The sequence below is a fragment of the Crinia signifera genome, chromosome 2 (genome assembly GCF_055691185.1).
Source record: "Crinia signifera chromosome 2, ASM5569118v1, whole genome shotgun sequence".
NCBI lineage: Eukaryota > Metazoa > Chordata > Amphibia > Anura > Myobatrachidae > Crinia > Crinia signifera.
Genome location: NC_139218.1, coordinates 56,415,566 through 56,432,202, shown reverse-complemented (window position 1 = coordinate 56,432,202; position 16,637 = coordinate 56,415,566). Strand labels below are relative to the sequence as shown.

At 43.3% G+C, this 16,637-nt stretch overlaps 1 protein-coding gene across 1 annotated transcript in view; it reads left to right on the top strand.

The window, feature by feature from the left end:
- The window catches only part of LOC146059705 (apoptosis-inducing factor 3-like), a 149,807-nt gene extending 133,385 nt beyond the window's left edge, over positions 1–16,422 (top strand). The window contains exons 16-19 of the mRNA XM_083172165.1: positions 6,672–6,770; positions 8,236–8,311; positions 8,388–8,492; positions 16,196–16,422. Coding sequence (XP_083028291.1) covers positions 6,672–6,770; positions 8,236–8,311; positions 8,388–8,492; positions 16,196–16,229 — 314 coding nt within the window. The 3' untranslated portion in view covers positions 16,230–16,422. The remainder of the gene's footprint in view (positions 1–6,671; positions 6,771–8,235; positions 8,312–8,387; positions 8,493–16,195) is intronic.
- Positions 16,423–16,637: the final 215 nt, after the last annotated feature.

The window sequence follows — 16,637 nt, the reverse complement described above, 5'->3', positions numbered from 1 at the left end:
TTAAAATATGCATTTGTAAATATATACAATAAAATACATTATTTATTTTATTTAACAGAGTCACACTCTTAAATAGATGGGCACCAGTGAGTAATAAATGTATTTTATTGTATATATTTACAAATGCATATTTTAATTGTTTTTTACTGGTTAATAAACCTATAACAAATATTCAGATTTTGGTTTTGCGCACTCTGTCCTTTTAAAAATATTTCTGCAAGTAATCTATTCCAATTACTTCTGGGAGCTGCACTATCAAATCTTCGGTGTGATCATTATAATACATGTAATAATTCATTTATTTGGTGTTATTGTTTTAATTTTGGTACTAATTGACATATCGGAACTGCGCCTGATTTTCTGGTATTATAAGTTATCAACAAGTTAGATGTAACTGTCCAGTGATCGCTAAAACCCCCCAAAATTATGGGTCCCTGGGACCCCTCACTTACAATAATCGGGGTCCTACTTGACCTTTTCTGGGTCCCAACGGAATAAAGCCTCCTCTCCCCTTCCCCAGCATGGCACATACAGAAGCCTCCTCCTCTCCTCCATATGGCATAAACCCTGTGCCAAGGGCCAGCCTGAGCCTATTTTTTTTTTTCGGTAAGCAAACAGATCTGGGCACCCCAAAACTGTGGCTGTTGGGGGAGGGGTAGGGTAATCAATTGCCAATTTGCCCACTCACATAAAGCAAGATACACATATACTAGAAATAGTCGGAATAGGGACACCTGTGCTGCACCAATCAGGATTCTGCCCCTGTCCATTGTTTCTAGAACTAAATTAAAAGTAATGGCAGCAGGAACAGGAGGGATAGGGTGAGTGAAATCCCAGCAGAGTCTATAGGTTCCTCCCCTACAGGCAGCTCTGCCTGTTAAGAGTTAATTGGTGAGCTGCAGCCTCTCTGCCAGTTGTGCAGTGAGGGGAGGAGGTGACAAGTGGGCCATTAACAGCCAGACAGTGACACACAAGAGAGCAGCACCGCGAGGTAGGAGAGGAGGAGGGAAGTCTGCAACCCGAGTCCTGCTAGCAATAAATCCCCTTACATGACACAGCCAAGCAGCCTGCTAAATGGACTACGCACCCCTCTTACCTCTACTTCCTGCCCAGGTCTGCCCTGTCCTCACTGTCACACCTCCCTGGTTCTGGCCCCCAATGCTGGTTTCAGTTCCTCGTGCTCCATCCTCACACCAGCCGCAGCTCTGTTCCCCTTCTGAGCAGCTGCTTCTGGTGTTGGCTCCAGCCGTCTGTTGTTGAGGCACAGCTTACGCAGCTTCCGTGCACTGCTGCCTATGACTCTGCGGTGACAGGGACCCTTTCATTTTCGCGCCCAGCAGATGTATGAAGCGTCCGTAAGTCACGCTTTGTCTTCTCCACGGTCGCATCACAACTGATGGGGAAACAGATCTCTCCGCCCTTGTCACACATATTAAGACGGTGTGCACGCCATAATGGCTGGGTCCCAGGAGACCCAGCCATTCATAAAAAATGAGTCCCTGGTGCTCCAAAGTGGGTAAAATACTTGCTATAGCGAGTATTTGTGAACCCTGGACATGAACCTTCAGCCAGAGGGTTGATGTGGTCTGGAGTTACCAGCGGTTGTGAATCCCAACAGCGCTGCTCATTAGATTGCATTGACCGGACTGCAGGGCTTTAGTGAATAGAACGCGTTTCTCCGCCTGTCTGTAGCAATCGGCGGCTTCCTCAGCTATCATCTCACATGATGTCATGACTATTTTTGACATTTATCACATACAATCTAATTTAATATAACCACAAATACAAATTCAATTCAATTTATTGAAATGAAATAGAAACATCAGTTATTTTAGCCTTTAAAGAGGATGGGCTCGATCCAGAACCTGATCACTATTTGCATGAGCCACAATGTGCTTGCGCTATGCCTTCCAGCAATGAAATCCTGCTACTTTTAATCGCTAGCCATTCCCAAGGGGATTGACAGAAAGCCAGCATTTCGGTGTGGTAACTGCAGGTTTCATGGGAGTTCCCGGAAAACCGCTGGCATGCCTAGGGAAACACGCAGGTGTGCCCGAGTGTTTTAGCAGAGGGTGTGTGGCCTCCACTCCGGCCACGTTCAGCCTGTTTTCATCGCAGCTGCCAAGTAAGCATTCGATGGGGGGCGGCTTGGGAATGGATTTGGAAATATTTGCTCAGCTGCGAATAGATTGGCAATACATGCACATCTATGCGCAAGGCGGGATTTCACTCTGGTGGCGCGGCGTCTGAATCAGGCCCGTGTTTCCTTTTGCAGTCTCGCATCTATGTGGAGGTGTTGTGTTGATGGGAGAGGGGATTTAGAGCTTGCAGACGGAAGATAAAAGTGTTGTAAGTAGAAGGACTAAGAACAGGTGCACTATTGCTGGGGTTGTTTTTTTTTTTAAATGTACCCATCCTAATAAATCAATTCATTTTTGTACATATATTGCTTCTTATGCTCTGTTTCCTTTTGACTGCTGTCACTGTTCTCCTGTTTTCTCCTTCTGCCCAATTCCGCCATGCTCCTTCTCACTGACATGGTTTTCTACTTCTTCTGTCAGTCTGATGACAGTGTACTCCTTACTGCTGTTCCCTTCTGTCCACTATCACTGTCCACTTTCCGTCTATTCATCGACACTGCTCTTCTTTCTTCTGCTTCCCTTTGTCCACTGCAACTGTCTTTATTCCTTTCATTTGAGATGCAGTTTAAATCCCGGCGGTCGGGATCCCGGCGTTCAGAATCCCGACGCTGGAATCCCGACCGCTGAAATCCCGACACTTTCTCCCTCCGTGGGTGTCCACGACACCCCTGGAGGGAGAATAAATTAGCGTGCCGAGTGTAACGAGGCACTGGGCCCGCTGCGTGGCGAGCGCAGTGAGCCCGCAAGGGGGGGCGATCCACGTCCCCCCCCTTGTCGTGATTTCGGCGGTCGGGATTCCGGCGTCGGGATTTTGAACGCCGGGATTTCATACTGAATCCTTTCATTCTCTGCACCCATTCTCCTGTCCACTGGGCAATCCTCCTTCATGATGTTGCCTTCTTCTGTCCATGGTCTGTGTCCTTTTTTTATCTGATTTCAGACAGGGTTTTTCTTCTGCTGCTTCATTTTCTCCATGGCTTCTGTCTCCTGTGCCTCATGTCTGCATCCTTCTTATGATACTTCTCCTGTCTTCACCAATGCTCTACTGAAGTCTTGAAGCTGTATCTTGCAGCTGTCTCTGGTTCTATGCTTCCATTTTCCTCACTGTGTCTCTCTCTTATCTCTCTTCTGTAAACACCAATGGACATATGTGCTCCCTGGCCTCCAGCCAAGGAGGTAATGCAATGGAAAAGGGTAAATGGAAAGAAAGGTTATAATCTCTGTCAGGGTAAACAGTGAGGCACAAACAGTACTACTATTAAAATTACACTTTAAAGATAACAAATACACACACACACACATATATACACATGTGTGTGTGTGTGTGTATATATATATATATATATATATATATATATATATATATATATATATATATATATATATATATATATATATATATATATACAGTACTATTTTTCTGGAAAAATAGGTCCAGGAACTTTAGGTCTGGGGATGAATCAATTAAATAAAAAAATATATATATAATAGAGAGAGGGAGGGAGGGATAGCTGTATATATTGTATTTAGAAACAAAGGCACTCACAGGTGACATTAAAATAGCACTTATCTTATGGAAAGTAGATTTTCAGTTCCTGATGATGTCATATTTAATTAGAGGTTCAGGAACTGAGTTCCTGCTGGTTCCTGCTGAAAAATAGCACTGTATATATATATATATATATATATATATATATATATATATATATATATATATATATATATATATATATATATATATATGGCAATTCACTGAAATAGTTCACAGCCGTTCTTAGCATGCAGAGCGCAAATTCTCCAGAGACCATTCATCGAGGACCCCAACCAGTGACCAACCCCCTGAACTATAGCCTAGGCAACTACTTCACCATCGGGGTCATTTTAACCACAAACTGACAGGTGTCTGCAATCAAGCTTGCTGTTGCTCAGACTTGGTCAACAGGAATACCTGGACTGGATTCCACACCCTGCTATTCCACATTCACGTCCATGTGAGATATGCTTATGCTGTCCTTGGGACACTCCTACTGCCTTAGCTGCTACTTATTCTTCAGACAATAACTCTACGTCGCCACTTCTTCGCCACCTCCATTCTGCCGGTCTAGATCAGAATATCTTATCATGCTAGTTTTTCTTTAAACCAGGGGCCCTCCAGCTGTTGTTGAACTACGCATCCCAACACACCCTGCAACAGTTTAAGCATGGCCAAATAGCAAAAGTGTAGGGCCAAAGGTTCCCCATCCCTGCATTAAACACTCCTAAATGGGGCTGTTGTGGTTGCAAAATCATATATAAACCTGTGAGAATAACCCACAAGACTGAGAAATGTCCCGAGCTGAGATTTACGTCCTGTCTGAGGCCATGTAGCCGCCGCTTCTACTTTATTATTATACTTCCTGCAACATACTCCAGGTACTTTGCCATTCCTATAGCACACTTTCTCCAGGATAGCCGTAAACCCATGTGTTCATAGATATTGTAACATTGGCTCTACCCTTAGAACAGGGGTGGGGAACCTTTTTTGTGCCAAGGGCCGTTTGTATGGGGAAAAAATTCTTCGGGGGCCATATGTAAAAATGTATCTTACAAATTTTCCTGCTGCAGCCGTCCCACGCTCTGGCAGCTGCCGCTGAATAGGACTGACAGTCTCTGGCTGCTGTTGATTAAAAGGAATCTCGCGAGAACTACTGACCTCTCGTGAGAATTCTCCTGTACCTAACACCCGGCAAAGCCACTGGGCGGATGGGAGGGCCACTCAGACCGGCTATGGGGGCCGCATACGGCCCCCGGGCCTGAGGTTCTCCACCCCTGCCTTAGAAGGTGAGTTTTCCAATCCGAGCTAAAGATGACGATGTCATTGAGGTAATAATCCACTGCATACAAAAGGTGTACCCTGGTCTGTCATGATGTCTTTTGGAATTCCCAGGCGTGTGTAGAACATGACTATTTCACGGGCGATAGTGCTAGACTTAATATTTTCCAGAGTTAGAGAAGTTAAGCACCACAAAAATAGACGGATGTCTATGAGCAGATTTTTCTACCTTACCTACCAGGTCAATAACAGTTTCCTTGAATGAAATAGCAGGTAAGAGTGCCAGCGGTGCCCTAAAGTCGGGTCAGAATTTCACCACAGCATAAATGCCTGGCCGAAAGAACCTTAATTGAATCATTGGTGAGTGTTTTTCCTCTCCCAAATGTCCACCTCATGAATGCGGATAATCTGCTCTCAGGACCAGCTCCTCATGTTTTTTTAGGATCTAGCAAATGTTCAACTTTTTTTTCCATGTAAGTAAGCAACCCGGTATAGTACATCATTTTTCAACATAAAAATATGGTGAGCCGCCAGGAGGCATGACGGTTTCTATTTTACCATTTTCCATCCCCACATTCTGAAATGCACTACTGATAACTACTCAAACTCAGAGCCCACTGTTGTACAACATAATCTGACACCCACATAGCATGGTCTAAAGCTGGCCATACACTTGTCCGATTTTGCCACTCTTCATCTGAATCCAACAGATGGGGTTGAGAAATCAGGTGAAAAGTGGCCAAATCGGTTGTATTTGACATTTGATCCGATCCAATCCCAAAATCCCAGGATTGGAAACTCCAATCCTGAGATTGAAATCCCAGCGTTTTTGGGGCCAAATCCTGGGGGTCCCACCGATCCCGGGATTGGCCACCCGAAACACCACCCAAGTTAGTAGATGATACAGCCACATCCCACTTCACCAGGACCTGGTGGCTCCATGGTTCTTCGTCACCTGCGTCCCACTGCTCCTGATACTCATGTGAGTTCCACCACCTCTACTGGACCACTTTAAACCCCGACTATGTGAATTTAGGTGAAAAAGATTTATGACATTAAACATGCAGATTGTAATAAATAAGGCCGTATAGGCCTTATTCAATTCTCAGTGATGTGCCAGTGATGCTCAGCCATGCACATAACTGCATTACTTCAGTTTTCCTCTATGAGAAGCATGGAACACTGTGTGATTCTGATGGCAGGGATGGGCTGCGAAGAGCGTAACAAACAGAAATACACTATATATATTGGAGGAGTTATACACAGGACCAGGAACAGCAATGTTATAAAGCGCACATTACTGGATTCTCAGTATTTGCATAAGATCTTAATAGAACATTGCACTGAAGATGTTGGGGGAGGATCGTCAGCTGCCTGTATCATTTACATGTTATCTGTAAGGGTAAGCTGATTGGCATAACACAGTATTACTTCATTATGAACTTTAGCTTTATATGTACATGCATAATTAATGTTCTGCATGACTTTATTTGTGTTCGTTTGCACGTGTACTGACATTTCACACAGTGCCATTGTCTTCATTCCATGGTCTCTTTAGTCTGCTGTGATTGCAGATATTGAAGTTTTAGTACGTAGGAACCAGCAGGTGATTAGAAATCACATCTTATACATTATTCAGGAGCTGTTCCGAAATGAATAGTTTAGTAGGAAGAAATTTCTGCCTGAAATACACAAGTGCTCTCTGCCTCTACTTACAGGTCGCATTGCTGCGCTCAGCATGCTGAACAAGCAAGTACCTGTGAACTCTGTACCCTATTTTTGGACATCGCTCCTGGGGAAGAGCATTCGCTATGCTGGTGGGTATATACTGTATGTGTTACAAATCAATCTTAGGCCAGGAATTATTTCCTAATGTGCTTGTAATGTTTCATTTTGCTAAATAACATAAAACTGTATATTTTTATTTAATATGGAATATATCGTACCTTATTGAACAGTGGGGCAGATGTATTAAGTCTGCTAAAGTGATAAAGTGGAAGGGGATAACGCACCAGTCAATCAACTACTAAATGTCATTTTTCAAACCAGGCTGATTGGCTGGTGCGTTATCACTTTCCACTTTATCACTTTAACAGGCTTAATACATCTGCCTCTATGGGCCTTAAGTTGATGCGTTTATTGCATGTACAGCATCAGTGTAGTTTTATAGCTGTCTGTCCTTTCTTGTCCAATGGCCTTTCAGCAATTAAGCAAATGTGGCACTGCGCCATCTTGTGGTAGGAAATAAGATTACATTACACTCTATAGTCAGCAAATCATTCTCCTTATCTAGGAACATTAAATAGTAGTAAATATGCTTGATAAGTATGAAATGTGAGTAATAATAACCCAAATCTTGTGCAAAAAATGTACATTACTACTTCTTTGGGCTTCATTCAAACATATTTATTGGCGCAATATAATTGGGAGTCAATGAAATCTCTAGTATAACAGAATGCTTTAATGCTTTACTGAGGTTTGTGTTGATAAACATTTGTCTATATAACCTTTTTATAAATGCAAAGACTGCTTTACACAGTTTGACATGATAATCTGTAAAGTTTTTACAATCATCTTAATTTACAGTTTGCAGAAATAGGACATAACATAAACGTATTCTATTATTTGTAAAGGTAATTAAATGATTTATCTATAACTTAATAATAATTATTATTATTATTAATAATAATTATTATTATTATTATTATTATTATAATTTAATTTCATATTTGATGCTTGGGGCTTTTCCTGATTCATCTAATGCCAAGAAGCAAAATCTTACATTTACAGTATTTTCGGTAATCTAATTCTATTTTGTAGTTTTGTGTCAGTAAACTAAAACAAAATGTCTCCTATATGTCAAAAATGTCGGAGGTGAGATGTTTCCTGCCATGAGGTGTTTGCACTGTATCATTACTAAGCATAAGGTCCATACACAATGGGCAATTTTGGCCAGCATGTATGGACGATGATGGGGGAAATCACTGGACTGAAAATCACTCAGTGCATACACAATGAGAGATCTTTGCCTCCTTCTGAGCAATTGTTTCCAGGGGTGGATGGCAGGATGCTATGGAAAGCCGTCCACTCATCTGCTGGTAATACCAGCAGATGAGCGGCGGCCGGCAATGATGCGGGAGTGCGCATCACCGCTCATCACTGCCCTGTACACACTGGAGCAGCTTTTGAGCAGTGTGTATGGGCCTATAGGTTCACTATCGAAATTATTTGTTTTTATTTTCTTGCAATGCCACTAATGCTGCTGTGTGTTACTCTCCGCAGGATACGGGGAAGGATATACCGAGATTGTGATGAAAGGAGCACCCGAAGATCTGAAATTTTTAGCTTTTTATTTGAAGTACGGAGATTATTTATTTTCCTTGTGTGATTAACACATTGTACATGTAGTCATATATCTTCTCCCTCCCATGCAGGGATGATGTTGTAGTCGCTGTATCCAGCATGAACTTTGACCCCACAGTATCAAAGGTGGCGGAAATGATATTTTCTGGCAGAATAATCACCAAAAAGGAGGTGGTGTAAGTATGGTTTGTCTTTAATCATATACACCCCAAATTATAACTCACTTGTTTTCTTATCCTTTGACTTACTGGTCTTGGGAGTCTTGGGGGCACACATTTTAAATGACAGTTGTAGCTGAGGCTTCTGTCTTTTTCAAGATGATAGCTGCTGTACTGTAATAAATATATGAAGTATAAATAGTGATAAAAAACATTCTACAAACAAAATAAGAGGCTTAGGGGCCCATTTATGAAGGGTGGAACATTACTGCCCAGGATCACGTTGTAAAATGCGATCCTATCTCCAGAAAGTACTATCCCCCAGACACAGGGACATGGCCCCCGAAAGAAGCCCATCCCTGCGATGTGCTGAGCTGGAAGCAGGGGGGTCTGCGCATGTGCAGTTAGCGCTGACCCCCCGCCGACCCAGCTGACCGCACTACGTGTGATCCGTAGCCCATAGGCTACAATGGGCTACCGCCACCTCAGAATGGCGATGGCCCAGGGATGGTCTGCGCTGCTGCCCCATGTTGATACATTGGGAAGCTTCGTATCCCCTATAGAAACCTATGGGGGATGCGGCTGCCGGCGGTGCAGGAGAGATTGCAGCAGGGATCGGCGATTCCTTCTGGGATCCCTCCTGATACATTTGAGTGATACTTAATATTTCAATATGCTACTCATTTTGCCTTGTATAAGAGGAGTCTATGTAGATTGGGGTGATGATTATATTGTGAGACCCTGATTGGGGATGTTGTGTTGAAAGCATCATACGGCTTTGTACTAATGTTGTTTGTGAGGTGGAACAAATGACGCGATTGGTACTTCCACGTTTTGCACTCTATTGTGATTATGGATAGGCGCCCGTTGATGTATGTTATTGGTGGAACAGATGACGCAATTGACACTTTCACTTCTATTGCCGAATGGAACTTACAATACGGCGTCTTTAAAAGAGTTATCAGTTTTATATAATGGACTGAGTATAATGCAGATATATCTTTACAATCTATAGAGTACATCAGCCTTATATATGGAATAGATGTGCAACTACTTATTAACGACCCTGCCTAATGAGTTTTAGATGTTTGGAATGGGGATAATGTCACTTCCTGTGGCGTCTTACATGATACATCATGATATATGACTATTGCTGATCTTGATAAAGGTCTTGGATAGTACCATAATGTTGACGGACAATACTATGATTTTTAAAGTGGTGAGGATAAAGTTTTGGTTTTTACTGAATTAAGAAGCCTTATGAGAGCACTATTACATTTATTCTATGATTTAGCCGATAGATTTGGTTGCCTGATTATTGTCACCCCAGCATATTATTTGGATTTCTATAAGCAAGAGCATCTCTGCAATGAAGAAGGTTTTCATCCAGGATGTTTCTGTACATTGCTGCATTCATCTTTTCCTCTATCCTGACTAGTCTCCCTGTGCCTGCCGCTGAAAACATCCTCACAGCATGATGCTGCCACCACCATGCTTCACTGTAGGGATGGTATTGGCCTGGTGATGAGCGGTGCCTTGTTTCCTCTAAACATGACACCTGGCATTCACACCAAAGAGTTCAATATTTGAATAATCAGACCAGAGAATTTTGTTTTTCATGGTCTGAGAGTCCTTCAGCTGCATAATGTCAAACTCCAGGTGGGCTGCCATGTGCTTTTTACTACGGAGTGGCTTCCGTCTGGCCACTCTACGATACAGGACTGATTGGTGGATTGCTGCCGAGATCGTTGTTCTTCTGGAAGGTTCTCCTCTCTCCACAGAGAAATGATGTAGCTCTGACAGAGTGACCATCAGGTTCTTAGTCACCTCCCTGACTAGGGCCCTTCCCCTTCTATCGCTCAGTTTAGACGGGCGGCCAGCTCTAGGAAGAGTCCTGGTGGTTCCGAACTTCTTCCATATACGGATGATGGAGGTCACTCTGCTCATTGGGTCCTTCAAAGCAGCAGATATTTTTCTGTACCCTTCCACAGGTTTGTGCCTCGAGACAATCCTGTCTCGGAGGTCTAGACAATTCCTTTGACTTCATGCTTGGTTTATGCTCGGACATGCACTGTCCAGTGTGGGACCTTATATAATCCATGCACTCATTATATCACACATTGATTATTGCAATAGCAACGTCTACCGAGAAAGATTAGCCTCGCAGCTGCATTTACAATGGATTTTAGTGGAGTTTTATTTTTTATTTTTTTGTGAACTATCGCAGCAATCAATACAGGAGATAATTTGAGCATGAATTAGAGGTTTTGCAGTGTCTTGTGTAAGATATAGTCATATTTTGCATATGTTATGCATGTAACATGATATTGTGACAAATTAAATGTGGGAACAAAGGACAGTTCGGAGACTAGGATGACACCTAGGCAGTATTAGAAGCTGCAGCCACAGCAGCCTGTGGGGTAGAATTGATTATCAAGTTCTCAACAGTAAATAGAGAAATCAGGCTGATAACTTCTAAAATGATATAGTGATAAGACAAACAGAAGCATTTACAACTATGATCTATCACTTTTTCATTTAATCACTATAGCAGCTCCGATTAATTTCATGCATTTTTTTGTTTGACAAATGTTATAATAAAATATTTTACATTTTAAGAACAGGACCTTTAAAATTAATTAAAGTGTGCTTTGCTGTTAGCTATCATACATACACTTGTCCTTAGGGCCAGGAGTGGATATTTCCTGTGCACCATGCCAGCTTTACAGTGGAACATTCCTGATATGAAATATAGAGTTTATGCTCTGTGGCTCCTCTTTCTCCTCAGCTGAACTGCTAGATGCTGACAAGAGATCTAAAACTTCTGGCAGGGGGGTCTGCCCTGGCCAGGCAAATCCTGCTTCTTTATCCTGTGACAGACTGAGGACTCCCTGTACACTCTCCAGACACTCTCATGCTGCCTTAGCAGAATCTGCTTATGGCACTGGTCTCCAGCTCTGCTGTATGATTTCGCTGGCTTGCTTAAGATCCCCCCCCCCCCCCCCCATCCTGCATGCCAACTCTAATTTCTCTCACTTGCTGCCTCACTGGGTCTCTTTTGATTGCCTGATGGCTCTTTTAAGTTGCTGGGATCTGAGTGCTGATCCAGTCTCCAGGCTGCTCTCCTGCTACTACTACCCTGCTCCTGGTGACAGACACACTGAGATCCTTGGCATCAGCTAGGGGTAAGCTGCCATTACTCCCTTACCTTTTCTGTTGATCGGATCCCTTCAGTCTCCAGTGCAGTGATCCCCTATGGAGCCCTCTCTTCCAAGCAAAAGCTTATTGATATTGAAGAAAGTCTTCGCCACACCATTATTTGGCTGGTTGGTCTGCCTGAGAAAGCAGAGGGCACCAATCTCAAGCAGTTCCTGTTTGACAACTACTTTTGGCCATTACTGTTTTACCCAGCTTTTGTCTTTGAATGTGCTCATGAGGCCCCTCTGAGATCATTTATTGCAGAGATTCTTTACTATAAGGAACGAGATGCTGTTCTCTTTTTTTTTTTTAAGAACAAGGGCCTGTTGGAGTTTAATGGTCAAAGAGCTGCAGTCTTTCACAGTTTCTCATCTGACGTTCAAAAGTCCCATTGCCAAATAATTTCTTTACTTAAAGACACGTCTGCGGGACCTCCAGATCCCCAATCCAGCTGGGGCAGATGTAACATGTGCAGAGAGAGTTACATTTGGGTGGGGTATGTTCAAACTGAAATTTATGTTGCAGTGTAAAAATAAAGTAGCTAGTATTTACCCTGCACAGAAACAAAATAACTCACCCAAATGTAACTCTCTCTTCACCTCTTACATCTACCCCACCTGCAGTGCACATGGTTTTGTCCATTAAAGCTGAACCTGAATTACCCCCTTAATCCTTTCGGCTAATACAGATTGAGACGGCCTCTGAATTTTTGCAGCCTTCAGGAAGTTCTTTACCATTAATCCAGTTGGACTCCTTTGTTTGATTTCCCAAGTTGTGCAGCTTTAGGTGTTTCATAGGAAGAAAGAGTCTGAGTTGGAACACAGACAGTGGGCTCTTGCGGATGCTTATGCAGCAAGTGGCCTTCCGGCAGAGAGCGTTCAATGGTTTATTGGTCACAAGTATTGGACTGATATCCTGCTAGAGACATTGTTGTGTTGTTTTTTTGGGTACTTGTTTCCTAGCACGGCGCCCATCACATTGTATACCATAAGCCTCACAATGGTATGCGATGCGATGGCAGCCGATGTTATACAATTTTAAAATTGTATACCATCGCATTGTATGCAATTGTATGCCATATACAATGGTATACAATTTAAAATTGTAAAAAACACCCGAATGGTCCCCTCGCAGGGCTCGCTGCGCTCGCCACGCTTCGGGCTTGGTGGTTCGCTGCGCTTGCCACACTATATAAAATCAACTCCACGCCGACGTGGATAGTGGGGTTATGAAAAGGTCGGAGGGCGCGTACCGCCACCCCTCGCTGGATCGCTGCGCTCGCCACGCTTCAGGTTGGCGTTGATAGTGGGGGTGGCGTGGGGGTGCATTTAACATTGTAAGCACCCATTAGGGTGCTTATACAATTAAAAAATCATATAGGGTGCTTAAATCGCATGGCATGCGGCTATACGGCATGCGATGCGATACTATGCATACGATGCCATACGACAGAAAATCGGGGTCGCCGTGCTAGGAAACAAGTACCTTTTATTGTTATGGCTCATTATCAGCTGCGCTGCCGACCACACAGTGCAAACTTTTTTGAATCACGGCGCCCTTAAGTATCGGAATATTTTTCATGGCACATGTAGGCCAAAAGATTCTTATTGAAAAATGTAGAAAACAGTATTAAATTGCGTAAATTGTGTTTATATGTCATCCTTAGGTTCAATTATGCAGCGAGGGATCAGATTTGCTTCTGTCTGCCAATATATTTTATGATTGGCAACCACCAGCCTTGGTTTTGCCTATTACATTGCACATAACTAATATGAATTTGCCCTGGACCACCAACCCAAGGCACCTCTGCAAGTGTCCTGAGTCATCCCAGGGTGCTACAGCACACAGTTTAGGAACCACTGACATAAGGCTTCACTTCTTCTAAGCCTGTCCTGAGACTACTGTGAGACTACCTAATGAAAGTATGGGCGCGGGCTATGGGTAGTATTCAATGAAAAGTTTCACAATGTGCAGCAAATCCTGTTTAGGATTCGCTGCACATTAGGGCTCGCTGCCCCTGATGGCGAATTTGTAACCCCCCGGCAAATGCTGCAGGGAGCCAGGGGGATGGCGGAAGGCAGGGAGATGGAAGCCTCCCTGCCTGCGCAGGACGCTGCACACAGCAGCAGGGGGAAGGAGGGGACACAGGCAGCAGAAGCTGCCGCCCCGAGGAGACAGGGCAGGTGGGGAGGTGCATATGTAATGAGCAGGACCCAGTGCAGTGTATATTAATGAGCGGCTCCCTGCTCCCCTGTGATGTCATCTGTAAAAAAAATTTATATATATTCATGTGAGCCAACAGATTTATGGCTTACAGGGCAAGAGCAGACACTTCTCCCTCCACTGAGCAGACTGCTGGATGAGGCAGGAAATGTACATGGTAAAAGCCAGAGAAAGAAATACCGACAGTTTTTCAAGCGCTCCTTCTATATGTGTATCCAGCTGTCACTCCACCATGTGGAGTGACACATGATGATTGCTCATGTGACATAGAAAGAGAAACAAGATATAGTGTAATACCACCAGGTCACAAATGATAACCAATATAATAGGAATCATACCCTATGTAGTTGTCCACTTCAATTCAAGTAGACAATAATCGCTTGGGATTTAAGAGGGCAATGGATCCTCAATGACGCTCTCCTGTATCCTCCAAGTTATTCCACATGTGGAAACATCAAAGCATATATCTCCAAGCGGTGAAATACCGTTTTAAGGATTAAAAAGACAATACATGACACAATGGGCGGTATTCAATGAGCCTGATTCGCCATGTTTTTATGGCGAATTTGTGCTGTTTGGCGAATTTTTGACAAAAACGGTGAATCACCCTATTCAATGACCAGATGGCGAATACATTTCAAGGTTTTTTTCGCCATGATTCACCGAGTAGCAATCGCTATCTTTTTATGGTGAAGTGGAATGTGAACTTTTAAAATAAAGTGTTTTGTTTTTTACATTTGGTGTCAAAAAACCAGGAATTTTATTCTGAGGAGGGGCATGCTATTCACTGTAAGCACATGAATATATATTTAATTAAAAAATATATATATATATATTTTTTTTTTACACAGCAGCCAGCAGGGGGCGCCGGAGCCGAGCCGCTCATTAGATATTCATATATTCACTGCACCCGATCGTTATCGGGTGTAGTGAATATACCCAGTCCCCTGCTGGCACCCCCGGGGGGCAGCCTGTGCTGCCTGGCACCCGGGGAGCCCACCTCCCGCCCACATACGCTCTGGGGCAGGCAGAGAGACTTCCATCTCCCTGCCTGCCACCGTCCTAAGGCTCCCTGCGGCATCGCCACAGGAGCACAAATTCGCCAGTCACGGGCAGTGAGCCCCTGACTCTTTGAATACCGAAACCGTCGAGGCTCCGGAACGTGGCGGGCAGTGGCGAATGTGCAGCGAATTCTAAACAGGATTCGCTGCACGTCGCTGGTATTCACATTGAATACCACCCAATGGGTGCAAACAATGGACTCTCACCGGAAATCAATGTCCACTATGCAAAGTAGACAAACACAGCATGGATAGTAACATCTCAGGCGTCCCTGGATGCTAGCTGTAGATGTTAAGTCCAGATGTTGTGTCCAATGTTTGCCAGTCCCCTCCGCCAACGCGTTTCAGACAATCAGTCCTTTATCAAGGCATCTTAAAAAACGGTCTGTATTTTTTTTTCTCTGTCTTCTGTGTAGTGCGTATGGCGACACACTTACTGTACAGGTCAAGCTGCCCCTAGTGCACTAATTTATCCCAAACCCCTTGTGTGTCTACATGTTAAAAGCCCGCCCATAGCTAGTGTTTTGTTCCCAGCTTATGGGTCCCGGGCGCACATCAGGCTTGTATAACTTCTATGATTCAGAGTGAGGGAGGCTTGGCACTGTCTGATTTCTGTTGCCCAGCTAGTGCATCTACATGATTGGGTTGTTCCTCTAGATCAGGGTGATACCTCTTTGGTACACTTGACACTGGAACGGGCTGGCCTAGCTTTTACTATCAAAATCTCCACTGTCCCATTACCCCACTCCCCACATTCTGTTGCTTAACTGTCATGATCTTCCCTCCCATTTGTTTTTTTGGGTTACCTACAGCTCAGAAATGCACAGTGGGGGAGCGATGCCCCCGTTCTGTCTGATTCTGCTATTTTGTTTGTTAATTCGAACCATGTCTGGTACTCAGTCTAATTCTTAACTGCATTCCTCCCTCCTAACGTAATCTGCAGTTGAGGCCATGAGCTTCCTATAGTGTCAGTGGGAGGTGGAGCTGGGCACTTTGATGACGACTGGTCCCGTGTGTTTGGTGCTCCTTGGTTGGCCACAGCAACGGCTATATATCGAAAGTGTTATTCTCACCTGTGCCTTTTGCTTTATTTTTATAATTATTTTTACTTTTTTTATTTTATTATTCTTATTATTAAGATTATTAAAACAATCTGGGCGGTTTTGACTGAAAATGTGGACTTAGTAGTTGTATAAGACACACTACTAGAAATAACCGATTGTTTCGTTTTCTATGCAGGGATGAGAATTTCATTAACTGTCTAACCAGCTAAGCAGTAGAACTTGGCTTTAGTGACGTCATCTGAGGAACAACTTGAACTTAAACAGTTACAGATGGATCAGGCTGCATTGTCCAAGTAGAACTACTATCAAAAACAAGTCCATAAATATGACCAATTACACCCAACATTCTTTTATTGTGAAAATACTATATGTACATTTTGCCATAAAGAGATTTAACTATAATATGTGCATCATTTTTTTTTTTTTTTTAAATCTTGTAAGAAATACCAGGTCATTAGTACACATATCCAGATTATACTATTTGTAGTGTAGGCTTACCATACCATCCCTTCAAACCGCTTGGCTTAAAAAGGTCACAGCTTTTTATTCCAAATGGTAATTACCCAAACGAGGTAAATGTGGGCAGGGGACTCTGCATTCCTGCTCTAGACTTACAT